The following is an 18,519-nucleotide window of genomic DNA, read 5'->3' as shown; positions in this document are numbered from 1 at the left end:
GCTATTTATATCTCTGGCTAGTTGTTCCAATCAAAGCAACATAGCTCCAAGTAAAAGAAAAGTACACACTGAAGGGGAACCCGAGGGAGATGAGAGAGCAGAGGGGAAGGGATTAGCTTGTGACATAGGGGTCAAGCGTTACGTTTAGGAGGTAATGAGCCTACAACTTTAGTCTTGATGTGTTCCAATAGATTCTTCAAGGATAGAGATGGTTCAGCTGGCTGACTTGGGGTACAAGGCCATGGAGAGAAATGGGGGCAATATTTCCAATCCCTTTGAGTAGCTTGGGAAATTAAAGGTAATTTACCACATATGGACGGACGCTTAGGGACAGGAACGGTGGAGCAGTGGACGGTTTTCCCCAAGCGGCCGTCCGGTTTTCCCCAAGGTGCCGTCCGGTTTTCCATTGCTAGGTTACCAGCACAGACAAGTGTTCTGTTCTGAGTCCCCCCCCAGCTTCGGCTATTTTAAGCTTGTTTTAAGATTGTGCAGTTTCACTGTAGCTCCAAAGTTGACAGTTTTCCCATCTGCAGCTGTCAGAATAGTGCTGTTTATTGGTACTTCTGCAAGACATTTCATGCAAGTCTTCCATTATATGACAAATAACACTTCCCTCGCCAAAATATTTTCACATAGTATCGTTTTTGGCTGCTGCATGCAGCGGTTTACAATAAAGGCTCTAAAACCTACTTTATACTATACCTGCCCAGTACTAAATGATAGACAGACAAAGTTAGAAAATAGCTGGTGACCATACCGGAGCGTTTAGCTGCTAAAGACAATTGTTTGCTTAGAAGTCAGCTTCATAAGATGATGATATGTCAGTCTTGTGTTTACAGCATTTTTCCAAGCAAGTGAAAAGAAATATCAGTTATTGCAGGTATCAAAGAATAAGTCACATTTTTGGAAATGTGTTTATTCACTGTCATGAAGAGAGCTGATGAGAAGAACGGTTTGTCTTGTGTCTGTATTGTAAATATGAGGCTGCTATTTTATCATAGCTTTGCACAAAGATTGGGAAAAAAAGCGGAAACAGCTAGCCTGGCTCTCTTCAAAGGTTGGAAAATCCACCTACCATACCAGAACTTCTGAAGCTTCCTAAATGACATATTGTATTTGATTAATCTGTGTTTTATCCCTGTGGTTTTCAGGGGTGTGTGTGCTGGACTATTTGTCGGCCAGGAGCAAAGGATCCCCATTAGCTGATGACGTAGCAGTCAGCTACTCTTCCTGGGCTCCATACAACCCATTACAAGAATATATGTAAAATCACATCAACATGCAATAGGCCTACACTTATCACGCCCACATACAGTACATTCACATGCAGGTGGACACTCGCTGTATTTGTATGGATCGTGAACTAATCTAATGAGCTGCTGGTTCCAGTGTATTTACTCTACCGACGTGTTGATCTTTACATCAAACTCTCGGCAGGGAAGCATATAGGCGTAATTACTCAAATGTAGAGCTTTTCCTCTGACAACACCGGAAACAATATTATTTTATTCATTATTCATCCCAAAAGTGTGTTACAGCGTTTTGTTTGTAGCTCAGTGAAAAATGTACAGTATCTCCTGCTGCAATGTCACTGAGAAGATATAGTTGTCATTGCCTCCTTGGAAGGACTGAACTGCCATGATCCAGACCTGTATGAATATATTACAATTATAAGCAATACTTAAACCCCTGTTTTTCCTCTATTTTCATCAGCAGGAGGTCAACTTAAGGTTCAAAAACAAGAAAAGAGGATATTGGTATTAGTATTAATATTTTCCAGTGTTAGATAGGGTCCTGATCTTATGCATGTTTAATCATAGAGAGACCAGTTACTTGTTTGTCATTTGAGTGATTTGTTGTATCTACATACATTACAGAGGTGTTTAGAGTAGGTACAGATTCATATACAGTGCTCATTTGCATTTTGATTGCAACATCTGTGATTACATTTCATCTCAAAGCAAACTCATTTTTACCATCTCATTTACTACCACTGATTGCATTCAGAGCATGCATGCTCTCGTTTTAATATCTGTGCAATACAAACTCCCACCAGCGAAAGTGGAGGAGCACATGGAACATCTGCGTCCTGTTAATATTAAAGTGTTTATTTGTAACTTTCAGTTTGTGTTGATTCCAGAATGACTCGGGTTTTTGCCCGTTATCTGTTACTCTTAGTCTGGCTCTGCCCTCCTACGTAATTCTGCTAAATTTTCATTTTCCTCCAGTACTACGTCTGGGTTTGCAGTATATTTGCGGGCTTTCTCTACCTAAATTTTTACCGGTCCAATCAGCAAACAGAGGGAGTGTCTGAGAACAATGACGTTGAGGTTGTGTGCTAGTTTCAGTCGTAATTCCATAATGACGGCAAGAAATATGCGAGCAAAGTTATTTGGTTCGTTGTGGCAACACTGCCTAATATCCAGAAGTTAAAGCCTGAGCAAGAACAAGCTTTGCAGACTTTTGTTGGTGGTCATGATGTTGTGGCCCTCCTTCCCCACGGGGTTCAGGAATAGTTAGATTTTCCAGCTCACTCCGTTAGTGGTGAAGGAGTTGGCTAAGGCGAACGCTAGCGATGCTACGCTGATGTTACGACCAAACTTTACCGATTGGTATGGCAGGTCCAGAATGGCTCTGGACAGATCCAGTTTTAAACTTCAACAGAGTACCCCCCTTAAAGGAAGTAACACTTGTCAATGGAGAGTGGCCAGACTCTCTGTACAAATGAAAGGCACCAGTCAGGTCGGACAAAGCTATGTCACTCTGCCTTTCAGTTTTTAGTTGATCTTCGTTTTCTTTTTTTTTCGGTGATGGCCCAACCCCAGAATCAGCCATAACTGCAACATATAAAAACAATGAGAAAATACAATCAGGCCTATATAAAAAAAATCTCCTGCTACCTCATACCTGGCTGGATACTCACTATGGGGCTTTTATGGTGTCAAACCAAATTCTGTGACTGGTCAGAATGGTTGCTCTTTAGGGCCGTCTATCTGCCGTAAATCATTTTGTGACTTTGTTGTAAAAATTGGACCCGGAAAAAGGCGAATCCCATGGCACGAAAATGTCACTTTATGAGGTTTTTTAACATTAACATGCATTCCCCCAGCCTGCCTATGGTCCCCCAGTGAATAGAAATGGTGATAGGTGTAAACCGAGCCCTGGGTATCCTGCTCTGCTTTTGATGAAATGAAAACTCAGATGGGCCGATCTGGAATCTTGCCCCTTATGAGGTCATCCGGTGCAAGGTTACCTCCCCTTTCTCTGCTTTGTCCGCCCAAAGAATTTGGCCCACCGATGAGAGAGACATCATGGCTTTCACACGAGCAAAGTGGCAGTTGGTCAAGTCCACACCCCCCAGCCTCCACCCAGACCGCCCGACCCCCCTCTCTCTCCTCTAAAGCTACTGACTCAGAAATGGCACACACTAAGGAAAGCTAATTGTGGGACTGGCTCTAGTGGCTGGAATTCTGCACAAAGGCTGAATTTTGGGAAAGAGACTTCAGATATGGTATTAGGGGACCACTAAGGTCTATATAAAGCATCCAAAGAGCACAATGTCATGGGACCTTTAATGAAAACTATATAAAAGCAGCGTTCTTTTAACTTTTAGTCTCGTTTGCTGCTACAGGTCATTGATGATCATTAGATGTAAAATTACATGGTTTCACTTAAAGTTACATATAGTTACTATCAAATGTTAAAATCATGAACACTCACTTTGAAATGCAGAGTGTGGGAATAAACTGGCTCTTAGTTGTTGCAGCATTTCCTGTAAGTAAATTATGTTTGACTAATATAAATTGCCTGCAATTATTGACCATGAAAAAGGTTAGGGTTTCCATTTGCATGATGAATTGATTCACTGACAGGAATGGTGTTGCATAACCGTGGCACAAGTTACTTGTGCGTTATGTTGCGATTGATGTACTCCAGCTGTCCACTTTTACCGTAACATCACTTTAGCAGTCGATCTGGCAAAAAACTCTGAGATTCACTTGAGAAATGATGCTTCTCCTTGCAAAAGAAATTGTAAAAGGAAACAGAAAAATAAACTATTGGTACCAGATAAGCCTTCCTTCATCTGTAAAATTGGGTTGAGTGGAGTTGACCTGTGATTTTAGAAGGTTGTCACCATGGAAATAAAATTGTATTTCTATGGTTGTCACTGTCAACATGAGAAGCTGCTAATCTTGTTTGCTATGGCTCTGCTCCTGCAGTGATGGAATATAAATAAGTACTTTTACTCAAGTATTGTACTTAAGTACAAAATTTCAGGTACTTGCTTGTGTCTTTTCCTTTTCATTGCTACTTTATATTTCTACGCAACTACACTTCGGGGTAAAATATTGTACTTTTTACCTCACTACATTTATTTGACAGTTTGTAGTTAGTATATAATGTTGAAATCAAAGCGGTTAATGAAAACTTTTACTTTTGATACTTGACATTCATTCACGTTAAGTTACATTTTCATTTACAATGTATTTTGAATTGCAGTAATTTACTTGCTGCTTTACTTAAATACAGGACATGTAACTATTTCTTAATTAAAAATCTGAGTATTAACTCATTTACACACTCATAACATGTCACAACTCTTGCATGCTCTATTGAAACAGTATCAATTAGTGTCTTGTAAAAAGAACATTAACAATGTTTACAGCATTACACATGCATAAAAAGAGGGGTTGTGTTTGCGGCACCCCAACCCTAACCCCAGAAGAAGAGCTTGTTGAGACACCTGACAATTGAAATGTTAAGAGATAAAGTCCTAAAAGAGACAGGGTGACAGTTCTATACTCTATTTTCTTTTTTTTTGTTCAATACGTTAATTTGATACACTGGATAGGAAAACAGTTTAAACTGCTTGTCACATGAAATGGACATTTGACAGAGTATGTGCGTCACTCATGCTATTTATGGCATTTCAGAGACTGTAATCTCTCAAACATTTCAGGCTACCAAGACAGGCAGCTAGAAATCAACAATTTAATTCGAGAAGCAGCTGGAATATACGCACATAAAAGCAAACCAGACTCTACGGCACTGCACGGTGGAAATGCTGCCCTCACTCTTTAATATGCGGGGTTTGTAAAGTACTCAGTGGTAGAATTGATATTCATGCGTTGCTTAGTTACTTTTAGTCATATTCTTCATAAATTTATGAGGTATAACCCCAACCTCTTCAGTGGCGCTGTCCAGTGGCCAGCAGATCAGACTGTGGTTGTGCTGGGCAGCTTCCTGGTGTGAATGTGGAACTGTGTGAATGTGATCAGGTCATCCCTGCAAAAGAGAGTTGTGTGTTCTCCCCACTGAACAAAAAGAGGTGAAAGAAATATCAGACTTTGCCTGCAATATGTAGAGATTTTGCTAATACTTGTTATAAGTTAAATCAATTCATTGTTTTTGTCTGATTTGTTGTACAATATGACAAATGTGAAATATTGCCAGGCTTATCCATTCTTACACAAGTCATCTACAGGACAACAGAAAAAAAAACCTTATGTGTGATTATTACTTTAATTATTCCACACGGCAGTTGTGAAAAGAGCTATGTGAGAGTGATTGAAGCACTGAGCAAAGTGTGCTCTACAACTGGAGAGGAATATGAAAGAGAGGATCCCAAAAAGTTCACATCACAGATCAGGACAAAGGGTGCTGATAGGTGATGTTGCAATATCCAGAGGGTAGGCCTACTGATGAAAACACAATTAAAAAAAAAAACTGTTCTGTGACATTACATTCCATAATCAGGGCAGAGTATGTCAAAGAACAGTCTGAGACATTAAAAAAAGAAACAAAAGAGATGAAAATTAGCTTTTTTACGCTTTATTCATTTATTTTCCTTGCATTTATAACTCAGAAAGATGTTTCTATGGTAACAAAAAAGGCTTCCATTTTTTGTGATTTTAATGTCACATGCAAGCCAGTCATTAGTTTTTCTGGAGTTTTCTAGCTGACCACATCATCTTTATCAGCTGCCATGCAATTGTTTTTATTTCTTTCTGAGCACTTCTCATCCATGTCTTAAAATGTAAGATTTAAAGTTCTTTCTTGGTACTGGAAACTGTTGACAAACCAATCTCAAGATCCATTTAGTCCATTTGGGTTTGTTCTCAATCATTTTACGCTTAGGAGGTAATGGTGCTGGTAATGCATCGAAATACTTATTCATTCGTAATAAAGAGGACAGCCTCTGTAGAACACCCACATACCTATATTTACTGTTGAGTGACTGTAAAACTATACAAGAAAAAAGTCCAATCATTCATTCCTCTCAGACTCACTCATCCCACTCACATCATCTACAAGCGCTGACACATCTCCATCTTGGCAAAAGCATTTGCATGATCACGCTCCTCAGACTCAAAACAGATACAATGGTACAAGATACAAGGTTCAATACGAGATTATAAATAGAAGTGACGGCCACCGTTTTGTCACACGGGTTAATATAATCATTTCATAGAGACGCTGAAAGAGCAACAGGCACTCGTACATTAACAAGACATGGCCACCCCCACATTTGGAAACACTAAGGCTTTTAGTGTAACAATGCTGTGGTCTTGAGAAGAGAGTAACAAGCCCACGCACACAGACAGAAACACACGTATACACACCGTTCAGTCATGCACTCAAGCTTGAGTGGGATGAGCCCTCGCTGTCCTTGAAGGCAAACTCTGCTTTGGAATATTCTTCACAAAAAACATGAGAGAAAGGTTAGAAGCATAGACTCTATACATACATTGATAATATTAACGGTCTATGGTTAAAAGGAGAGATGAAGATTAAGAAAGGTTGTGAAAGAGTAGTACTGCACTCAGTTTTCTTTAGACTGCCCTTGAATGTGAAGTACATAGTGCCAACTGACCCCCAACTCCCAAAAGAGTTAGGCTTTTAGCAATTTTAAGCATTGCTGTTTGATCAGTCACCTGAAACAGGAAAAGCAAAAATAATATGCTTATTGGGCTTAATAAACCCAGTCTAGTCCATTAAAAATTGTTGGTGGTCATTCACACAATTATTCAGTATTTGGAAACTTTAATAGTAGCTTATCATACCACATTAATAAAAACATACATAAATGCATTACAATTAAATAAAAAAATTAAAATGCATAAGACAGATAAAAGAAGATTAAACTAAACACTTTTAAGAGCTAGCACCAACGCTTTTTTGTGATGTACGTTGTGCTGTCCTGTTATATTTTTTAATGTCATGACATTTGTCAATCTCTGTTTTTTAATAAAGTGAAGCGCACATTAAATGAAAGTGTCAGGTTGTCCAGGTCAGAACTCTAAAAGCAGACTGCAAAGACATAACACCTCCACTGTTTGCATTTTTCCGCTTGAAAATACAAGTTTCGTGTGGCATGTTAATTACAACTGCTCGTGAGTTATGTTGTGATATTGTGGCAATGTGTCTTGATGCATTTCATCCATTGCAGTTGTTGTTGGTCATTGTTCAGGGTCATAGGAACGTTGAGCCAATCCCGGCATGTATTGGGTGAGAGGGGACTTACACAAACTCAAGGCTACAATAACGCTGTCTTCTTATCTGAGGCCTCCTGAGTAATACATTATCCCCACAAAGAGTCTGCGTGTTGTAGCAGTACAAGTACAGTACTGAGGCTCTCAATGGAAAAGCTGGGGATCAGCTATTATACGCCGTGAATTAAAAAGATAAGCAAAAGACAGTGACATTAGTCACATAAAGCCACAGTCGTGGAGCTTTCTATTTTTACATCACTCATGTAACAATAGTTATTGTCATTATACTAATCATCCTTTCACAATAGTGGACATGCTTATCTGTCATCAGATGAGAGCTCCATAAACAGTAAGTGGATGGAAAGAATCTGAGGGCAAGAATCATCAAGCCATTAACTCAGCAGCTGTTAGGCGGTTTGTTTTTGTAAGGGATGCCGGCTGACCGGCACTGTAGACCCACACAAAACCGTTTTTTACATGACCGGGCTTTCCAACATCAGGCAGAGGGCTTGGCACACGTGACCTATTGAACGGTGACTGGAAAGCTTTGCAAGTGGCGCTGTCAACAACAGGACATAAATAAAGCTAAAGATAGGGTGATGTGGCTTCAGCCAACATTTCTGGTCAGCCAAAGGCTTTATATAGAAACACTCTGATTTATAAAAGGCTAACAGGGACTATTTTTGACCCAGTGGGCATGGGGGATAGGGATCTTGGAAACTTGTGACTGACCCCTCTGACTTGAATGTGTTGCTGGTGGTTGGTTGTGGGAGTTGTAGCAGATGGCAGATGGATCAAACTGGCCAAAGGTCTGTGATGTTTCTGGAGTCAGTCCAGAGAGACAGACAGAGAGAGACGATCACATGGGTCTATCCCAGTCAGACCCATTAAGTTATCACATCTTTCTGTAATTAGTCTGTCTAGGAGTTCACTTGCACTGGTTCAAATGATTTGAAATTCAATTTGAAGCATATGCCTATCTCCCTTCAATTATTACTATCTAGTGAATTTCACTAGATATATACGAGCTCTCATCATAACCAACCAATGTGTTCCAGTTTGTGCTGCTTCTTTTTCTACGACTTTTTGGGGATCTTCTGTCTTTTCTTTTACTCCAGCACCACCATAATATTCGACATTCGTTGATTTTAGTCAAAAGTATTGGATGAATAGCACGAACTTGCTTGTAAAAATAGCTTGTAAATATATATATTAAATATGAAACCAATTTAACAAAAAGATTTTTCTGTCAATCAACTAATCAAGAGACTAAATGTGGAACACACACACACACACACACACACACACACACACACACACACACACACACACATACTACTCGATTAGTAATTTACATCAAGGAAATTAAAGCAAAAAGCTGTTTAGCCAATTTTAATTCTTGTTTATTTTGCTGTAATATCTGGGACCACTGGTTTATATCAACTCTCATCAAGCGTGCTCTGACTGAATCTCTGATTCTTAAGTAAACTTGAGTTGGTTTGACATGTTTCCTCGGCAAGCCAAACGTTTTAAACATTGATTTTAAACAGATGTGTATGAAATAAATTGGTGTTGACTGAGCTGTGATGCAGCGCTGACTGTGTGTGTTGCTATAGACAACCGGTGCAAACAGTGAGAGCTCGGATTCAGTCAAGGGGCTCTAGGGTCACCAAATAAAGTCAGACAAGTTTCAGGAAGACCATGTCTGTCTCTGTTGTCCACTCAGAATATGTCATGACTCAAGGCTGTGTAACCCCACACTGTCAAGATCAGAGTCAGGGGTCCCTGTGTTACTGTCACTAGCAGCAAATCAACATTTACTGAAGGTATAGTAGAGATTAGTAAAAGAAATCAAACATCAAGGCCAGATGAAGCTAAGAGACATTCTCTGAAAAACAGTCCATAGATCAAAGCCTTTATGGTAAATGAGTTGACAGCCAAGGATAGAATTGCAGATCCTGACCTCTCTCCCATGACAGCGAAGCTCTGTTTCTTTAATTATCATAACAGACCACCATCCGAGTGCCCAGGAGAGGGAACCTCAGCTCTTCTCCTCTGCTGTGATTTATGATCCACTCTGAGAACCAAGGTCACTGTTTGACAACCTGGTGTATATACACAACCCATAAAAGGGGTTATATTGTTAAACAGGTTGTTACAGTTGAACCTTAAAAGCCCGACCCTGAACCTCTCTGAAGGCCAGGTTGTGTGTGTGGTTAGTATGGATGGAATAAGATCACAGGCTTGTTCACTGAAAAATAGATAACATGTTGCTAAATAAAGCTCCCTAATGAATGCAGAAACACACACGTGTAACCAGAGGGGTGTTTAAGGGAAAGAAGCGTCAGATACTGTTGTAGTATGGTTTTTTTTTCTGACAGGGTGATGGCGATGGATCACGGGCTCATAGACAAGTAGGAGCGATATGAGCTGGCCAACAATTGTGTTGTGCTACATGTGCTGTTTATATCCATAGCAACTGCACTGTTGGCTGTGTCCCCTGATTGCCAGATAGAGAGTCACTGTCCTTGACAATATTGGACATTTGATATATTTAAGAGTGGAGCGTCCCATTTTTGTCTTTACTGCTGAAACAGAAAAAATGACTCGTGGCGTTATGAAAACTGTGAGATTAGAAGGTTAGATACAACATTTTGGTGAACTTATAATGTAAGATAAGTATTTGTATTTTTCAGCCTTAACAAAGCTCCTTCAGAGCCACAGGCTGAATATTACTCCACATGGCGTTTAGGTTGTAGACATGGACATACATGTTTGGCATAGATAAAACAAGGATGGTGTAGGGCAACAGGAGGAAAGTGAAGGGCACCCCAAATAGTAATTCATATGTTTCTCATAATCTAAAATCATTCAGCCAGTCTCTCAAAAAACTTCATTATTCTGTTTGACTAGCAACTTTTTCTGCTACTCGTTTGTCCCGCGGGTTTGTATTACACAAGTTGCTCAGATGTTGCTGTGTCTGGGAAAAATCACTACAACAAGCAAGTAGACATCCTGATGCTAAAAATACACGTGACTGACTCTATTTCTGAGGCCTGACTATAATATGATATTACATTGCACATCGATTGTGGCTGAGGATGATGTGCCCACTCAGGTATTCTCAGTCTCAATAAAGCTCCCTGATGTTATTTCGGAAGGATTATTTGAGAATATGTGTTAAATATACTTCACACACACCCACTTTCATTCTTTATTCATTAACCTGATACTGAATTTTTCCACAGCCATCAGCAATTAGATGAAAATGAAACCAGACGGGGTAATGCTACCTCTTGATTCAAACAATACTTGTACATAGTGGCATGGAGGACGCAGAAAGGCAAGGTCAAGCGTTACTGATATAGCAAATAAATACGCTGTCTCCTTGGAGGTGAGACATGTGTTTCTGTTGTAGTCAGCCGTTGTCTATGAAATACATCATTTTCAAATGAAGCCATTTCCATGTATCTACGATGCTGTACAGTAGTGGTTTGTTTTTCCTTATTCAGATTCAATCCTTGTGTCTGCTAAAAGGCAAACCAGAGGTCACTGCATGTGCGCCAACAAACAGTAACTGCTGCCACCTACAGGGAGAACCACACAAGCTGAATTCATTGGGTGAATAAGGCAAAAACATCACCATGAAAATTACATTAAAATGTGTCTGTAAAGGAAAATAAATGTCAAAATAGCAGCACAGAATACACAAAATCCAGGTTATTAGACTTTATTTCCTTTTAATATAATGCTTTTGATCTGCAATTGAATAAATTGTCTCTTTTTTCTGTTTTATGTGGATGTGTCCTCTTGTTACATCATTTTTAAAACTCAGTCCAGTTTGGGGAGATACTCTTAGTACTTTTTTTCATCACAATCCAACCTTACAAAGATCTTGCTGATCTTCAATTGCTTAAATGAAATAGCAGGAAAAAAAATTGATACTGACTACTGACTGATACTTACTTTTTCTCTGATTATTATTAAATATGTTTGCATAATAATACCGTATTATACTGATCACGCTAACCAAGGTGACCCCGGAGCCATCATCTGTCCTTGTGAAAGGCACAGGACATTTCTGGGGGCCGAGCGGGCGGAGGAGATTCCCAGACCAAATGAGATAAACCGACAATATCGACTTTGTTATGACTTTGTATTAACATCCACTTTGTATAAATACGCAGCTGTTGAGAACTTCCAGTGGGGCATTTTCTGTACTATTCTGTAGTTTTGAAACTGTCTCTTTGTGTTCACAAGTAAAAATGAACTTTGATATAACTTCAGTGGTCTCTGTCTATTCTTGATAATGAAATTATTTTAACAGCTGGTAAACCCAATCCAAGTATAGAACTATGAAAAGTACACAGAATATGAGAATAAATAATATAGACCTCCATATTGCCATCTACTGGACTAATATTGCAGCTACAGCCTTTAATGACGGATAGTTTTCCCCTGTGTGCACAGTGTCTTATTTACAGTAAAAGGCTCAGAGGTACATGAGAATAAATATACCTGCTTAATTTTATTTCATTACTGGATGTTGCCTACATCATTGATACAAGGACATTCTTTATTTATTCGACCCATTTAGAAAAATAAGACAGAAACACGTGTGCAGGAGCAAACAGATGTAATGTCTTCCCTCCACATTACATCCACATACCATCAGTATTCATAACAATATTGGTCTGTTGATAATATTAACTATAAACGCTTTACCATGCTGAATTTAAGGGCCAAATAAAGCGTCTCAATTAACAAAGTTGGTAAATAATTGACTGTGATCACAGCCCATCCTTCCCTCCGTCCCTCACCTCCTAAAACCTGGCTACTAATTACCTCGAAACCAGTGCTACTTCTGATCAGTGAGAGATTTTGAACATTTACTTCAATGTATACTGTATTACTTCAAAAATATATTGTAGATACCAGGTACAAGACTCAGCACTTTAAACAGTGGTGAATAATGCATTTTAGAGAAATTACCAACTGTATTTCATGAATGTAAATGTCTGCTTGTACTCTGTTTGCTATTTGTCTTTTTTTTCAAACACCAACATAAGACAACAAAATGAAGCAGCCGTTTTTTGGGGTTGATAGCAGAAGCATAGTTAGAATATCCCAAAAGATCAAGTAAGGCTCTTGTGTAAATGTTGGTCTAAAAAATGTGAGAAGAAAACTGTTAAACAAAAGGACTTTGAAATTTATTTCATTCAGCACACATGGCAAGATTTTAAATGCATTACAAAATATTCAAACCACCCAGAAATTACAATTTTGATGTTCTTTCACATAAACAACATAAAACAGTCATGACTGAGGTGCCATTCTTCATGTGGGCGTTTTGTTATATGTGAACAAAATAAGTTTTTTCTAGCCGTAACGCTGTATTAGTTCAATCCAAGTCCATTTAAAAAAGGACCAGCATTACAAAAAAGCTGCCATAACTTTCCCAAGTGACACAACAGGGTCTCTGTCAGGCATTTGAAAACTGGACTGTGCAGGTTTCTCTTGCAGAGGTGACCTCTTAAAGAGTCTCTCTGGCCAAAATGCAACCTTTATGTGAATGTACCTAAATCAAACTTTTGTTTGAAAGCATAATTAGGACAGAAGGGCCACTTTTAATATTTACCTTAGCTTCATTTTTTGGTCAAATGGCCTCTTGAATGGGAGTGCTAGGGGCACTACTATTATTGCATCAAAATCAACATTTTTAAAACACTAAGAAGGCTCGACACAACAAGAAACTTTGCTACAAGTATCACCAAGGGCTCTACACATGAACTCCAGCATTGAGAACATTGTGTACACAAAGTTTACAAAAATGACTCATTTAAGATGTTGGTGTTTCCAGGGGGCTACCGTCTCGTCAGTCAAAAATAGTTGATCTATGAATTCAAATGAACGCAGTCCATTGGAGGAAAAGTCATTCTTATATAAGGCTCCATTTTCAACTACAAGGTCAATATTGTTTTCACTAACAACAAAACAACTAATTATCCATGCATTTATATGGAACTGAGCTTACCAGCTTTCCATCTTTACACTCCTCCCTGATAAGTTGCTTTTGGAGATGGTAGAGCCCAGAAAAAACAACTGGTAAAGTGAGTTGTTAAAACTTTAGTATACTCTGTGTACACAATGTTCTCAATGCTTGCGTTTATGTGTAGTGCCCCTAGTGATACTTGTTTCATGTTTTTATGTTGTGTCGAGCCTTCTTAGTGTTTTAAAACAAATTATGCAATCATAGTAGTGCCCCTAGCACTCCCATTCAAAAGGCCATATGACCAAAAAGCGAAAATACAGTAAATATCTAAAGTAGCGCTTCCGCACCAATTAAGCTTTCAAACTAAAGGTAGACTGTGGTACATTCACAAAAAACCTCCTAGGTTGCATTTTGGCAAGAGTTGCGCTTTAATAGCAGTGTGCGTCACCTCCTGCATAGTAGAAACACGTGACCAGGAAATGCGACACTTCAGACAGGATGTAGTTTGACGACAAAGATTCTGAGTTTAATGGAAATATTGAATTAATTGTCTCCTTGTTAGAGCTGCTGGAGTTCACTGAATCCTAAATGAGAAATAGTTGTGAGCACAAGCTTTTGTTAAATCTAGAGAGCATGCTAAAAATAATATCTGCTGGTGGTAAATATCTCAGTCTCTTGAGCTCTAAAAGACCTGAGACTTTGATGCCCTATGACGACATGGCAAAACTGAGCAGTTTAAGCAAACACAGCGCTAATCCAATCCCACCTCCAGGATTGTTGGACTGGAAGGGATCTATGGAACAAGGACTGGGAATCCACCAGCAACACGCTGGATCAACGGGAGATCATTTGGGATCAGTAAGGAGGCTGAGGCCTTGAATCTGCAGACGTCAAAGTGGTGTGATACCAGTCTGCAAGCAAACAGACTGGTATCCGTTTGTATACAGACTTACTAGTTGCATAGAATAGTTACATATACAGCAATAGCACCTTGCAAGAGCTTGTCTCACAAAAACTGGTTTTCCAACAACTATGGACGCATCCAACCTTCGAATCGTCGCCAACATATAGTTATAATAATATCTCCAAATAGCACATAGTATTCAAATAACAAACCTGCAAAGTCTTAATACTATTATATTGCTTTAAAACATCCCTTTTGTTTTTTTTCTAAATCATTCAAAAACTGATTCCTCGGCCCATCGCTTCTGTCTAGTAGAGGGACACAAAAATCTCAATGTGCTGGCAGTGATGAGAATGACTCTTGTGTTCAAAGTATTTCAGAAATCCCCAGGAGAAGCTACCATGAGGTAAAAAAGTACAATCAAATGAATGCATCTTGTTGGGATCTGAAAGAGCCTTTGTTATCTTGGGATCGCGTTAATTGGAGGAACGCACTTTCCTGCCTTTGAGAGGCTGGGGAGGCCTGAAGTTGTTTTCCATGCGTGTCCTCTGATCCTCTTCCTCTCCAGTGAACACAAGTGTTCTGAACTTGCTCAGCTGCATCGGAAGAGACAAAAAGACATAATATTTTTGCAAATAAATTGATTTGTTGACCACCTTTTCTCTAAACTAGACACTAATATAAGCATGTTAAAGGATAATACTTTTTCTGTATGGTATTATCAACAAATCCCATTAAAAGACCAAAGAGAACAGGACATTATTTAGTCTACCTTTTTGACTTTCCTACTTACTATCCTGTGTGTGCTGCTGTGTGACTCACTGATTTGTTGAGTTGTTTTTGGACAACAATGGAGCTCTATGGCAATAGCACAGAGGGATAAGATATATCACGCTTTGGCTAAACATTCAATACTTTATAGTACAATCAATTTATAGTTGGTATGTTCTTTTAATGGAATTTGTTAACAAATATATTTAATATTACCTAACTTATTCCACTTGCAAAATATAAACCTACCCTCACATCCCACCATGTTTTTGGTATTTCTCTTTTAGTGCCGTGTCCATTATGAGGGGAAGTGAAAAACAAAATAATACCCTGTTATGTAAGGGCTTTTCCCTGCTGGTTCTCCATGCAAGCATTTCTCAATTAAAGCCCTTCACCCATCCAGTCACCCATCCATCAGGATAATCAGCTGGAAGGGATCAAAGGCTTTTAGCCCCAAGTCATTGGTTGTGTTGAGTTACCCAGCTTACGCCTCACCCACAGCTATGCAACACACATGGGTTTAGAGGCAGACCGTTCATGGCTACACTTGAGGTGCCACTGTCATTAAAACCTGATTCCTGATGTACAGTCCTGGAGTTAAACATGGGGAACTAGACTAGAAAAGATCAACACAGTGTGCGAGTATAATCCCGAGGCTGGCAGCAGTTGCCACATGGCCAACTCACCGGTGGACATGGCAGGCATATGTGCTGCAGACATCTGGTTACTCAACTTAACTTGTCAACAACATCCCAAACCTGCATTTCTGATTAATTTCAGAACCAGAAAAAGATATTGCCAAAGTAGGTTTCCACTTGCATGAAATATGTTTTGGTGCCCCAGTTGACTTGAGCAAGGTAGTTAAGAACAGAAATATATAAAAGAAATTTGGAATAAAAAAAATATGTAAATACTGTTTGCAGGTTTTGTTCAGGTTGTACTAAATAATATACAATACGATTTAAAGGTTTGAATGAGAAAGTGTGTTTGACAGGTACTGTAATATGTGCAATGGTAATAGAATGTGTTTTAATGTAATGTGTACTGACTGTGCGAGGGGGGTTAAGAGTCAGTGCTAAGAGGGGTGTATAAAAACAAGTCAACCCTAAACACGGCACCTCCCATGAATGATAGCTTCTGATCTGGCCTGTAAATATAGCACGATACTCAAACAGAACAATTCTGGACACGCTACAGCCCATAGGTAAACCCCAGCACCTCCCACCCAACCACAACAACAGGCATACTGATGCAGTGATGCTCAACTGTGGTTTCACAATAAGGAGGCAGTGGATCCTAGGGAGCCTAGCCTAAAACTATACAGGCCAGGAAACATGGCTCTGTCACAACTGACTGATCACCTGAACTGCAGCATCAGTGCCTTGAGCTCTGCTGACTTATGGTGCAAATGAAACATAACAATTTCTGTTTCCAGGTAACTGTATACACACACATATATACATACACACACATATATATATATATATATATATATATATATATATATATGCCAGAGGGGTTGCCCACTAATGGATTAGGGTTAATGCTGTGCACGAATGACCTGGAACAAGAAATAACTACTACAGTGTTTTATGTATTAGAAACCTGCATGTATTGTGGTGAGAGAAACATGTTTGCGAAAAACACCTGTTTTTCAGACACTATGATTGGATCCTTAACGACAATCCAGGTGACGCTCTCGTGGAGGGGGGGTGTAGTCAGTGATCCCAGGTAGGTCCAGTAGTGGAGGCTGCTGGGCAGAAGGCACTTGGGGTTGAAACCTTTGAAATCTGTGACACTGCCCTGTAACAGAGTGCAAAAACAACAGCTTTTATACTGAAAGCAGTTCATAAACTACATGTAATAAAATCCAGCAACAACCGTAGTACTCACTTTAAACTTGACCGTGTACAGAACGTCCGTTATGGTGTGGAGCCATCTGTGGTCATCACCTGTCTTACATAATAGGCATGATTTGAATTTGATTTGTGTCTTTTGGAGGGAATCAATAACAACTTTTTATATGTAATCTACAAAATATCACATTTCTTTTAAGCTTACACATATCAGCACATGCAGCACCACAAAACTGGTGTAGGCAGCAAATACTCTCCTCACAACACTCATAACAGCACTAGGCATTCAGCTACACACAACTGATATCACGTAAATGCAACGTTGTGACTAATTCCTTACTCATACAACGTGTAAAACCTTTTGACATCTTAGATTTGTGTGAGTGATTTAAAATGTGAGGTAAAACAAAATATTAATTCAGTCAGTTTACCATTTTATGCAGAAATGGTTTATGTACACACAAATAATGCAAATAATTAAAGTGGCTATATGTAACTTTCAGTTTGTTTTGATTCTAGCAGCCACTCAAGTGGTGTTTTTACCACACCTGCGGTCGTAAAGATCTTTTCTCTACAGTGCTCTCTTTATTAGCCGTTGTGTATAAATTTAAGGGCATCTACCCGCCGCAAATTCTTCTGTGACATTGTGGAAAGAAAAAAAAAAAAAAAAAAAAAAAAAAAAAAAATTGGACTGGGCCAAAGCTTTATGAAAATTATTTAAAAATAGTATTCTTTTCATTGTTAGTCTTGTTTGCTGTTACTGGTCATTTAAGATTATTGTATGACAAATGAAAGAGCTTTGGAGAAATTAAAAAACAAGTTACATATAGTCACTTTAAATAAAGATACAATTCTGAACGCGTACAGAATTACTGGACTGCAACGCATCATTCTGCCTTTGTTTCAGCTCAAGTTGCCATGACCTAAAAACAGCAAAACTGTTACACTGATAGAGAGAAGAAAGGGGGCACAGGGATAGAAAATGTGATTGCACTGAAAGGAAACATCTTACTTCTAAAAAGATGCCGAGGACAGCGAGGCCATCAGGAGCTGTTGCCGCCTCCTCAAACGTCTTGTACTTGACAGCATTCCAGTGTACTAAATGAAGCTGGAGGGGGCAAATAGGAAGAAAGAAAAAACAGAAATAAACAAAACTGGCATCATTAGTTAAATTAAATCAAATACAATATTGATACGCAGATGGAAAATGAAGGTAAGTATTAGCATCCAAAGTTGTTGATTTTATTTCATACAAGATTATGTTACCACATATACCTTACTACACACCTTAGACAAAAAATGTGTTATTCTGTGTTTAGGTAATCCGACACAGACACACTGAAGTATACAGACACTGACCTCAGATGCATAGCTATTCCCTGCAACAGTGTGCTCAGACCCATGGCAGTCCTTTCCGCCCCAGTGGAAGTGAAACTGTTTCAGCCTGTAGGGGTTACCAAGCGGGCCTCCCTGGATCACTGTAGAAGACGAGATGTAAGAAAA

General features: G+C 39.1%; 1 protein-coding gene across 2 annotated transcripts in view; it reads right to left on the bottom strand.

Moving 5' to 3' along the window:
- Window positions 1-13,121: 13,121 nt before the first annotated feature.
- ca7 (carbonic anhydrase VII) overlaps window positions 13,122-18,519 on the bottom strand; it is a 9,446-nt gene continuing 4,048 nt past the window's right edge. The window contains exons 3-7 of one of the 2 annotated variants that reach the window (XM_032529597.1): window positions 18,376-18,494; window positions 18,029-18,124; window positions 17,054-17,116; window positions 16,808-16,963; window positions 13,122-14,985 (exon numbers count right to left, since the gene is read on the bottom strand). In XM_032529597.1, coding sequence (XP_032385488.1) covers window positions 14,866-14,985; window positions 16,808-16,963; window positions 17,054-17,116; window positions 18,029-18,124; window positions 18,376-18,494 — 554 coding nt within the window. In that variant the 3' untranslated portion in view covers window positions 13,122-14,865. The remainder of the gene's footprint in view (window positions 14,986-16,807; window positions 16,964-17,053; window positions 17,117-18,028; window positions 18,125-18,375; window positions 18,495-18,519) is intronic. The other variant, XM_032529682.1, reaches the window with a different exon arrangement.

This window comes from Etheostoma spectabile, chromosome 1 (genome assembly GCF_008692095.1).
Source record: "Etheostoma spectabile isolate EspeVRDwgs_2016 chromosome 1, UIUC_Espe_1.0, whole genome shotgun sequence".
NCBI classification, from domain to species: Eukaryota; Metazoa; Chordata; class Actinopteri; order Perciformes; family Percidae; genus Etheostoma; species Etheostoma spectabile.
The sequence above is the reverse complement of the archived record's forward strand: the minus strand, read 5'-3'. Positions and strand labels throughout refer to the sequence as shown.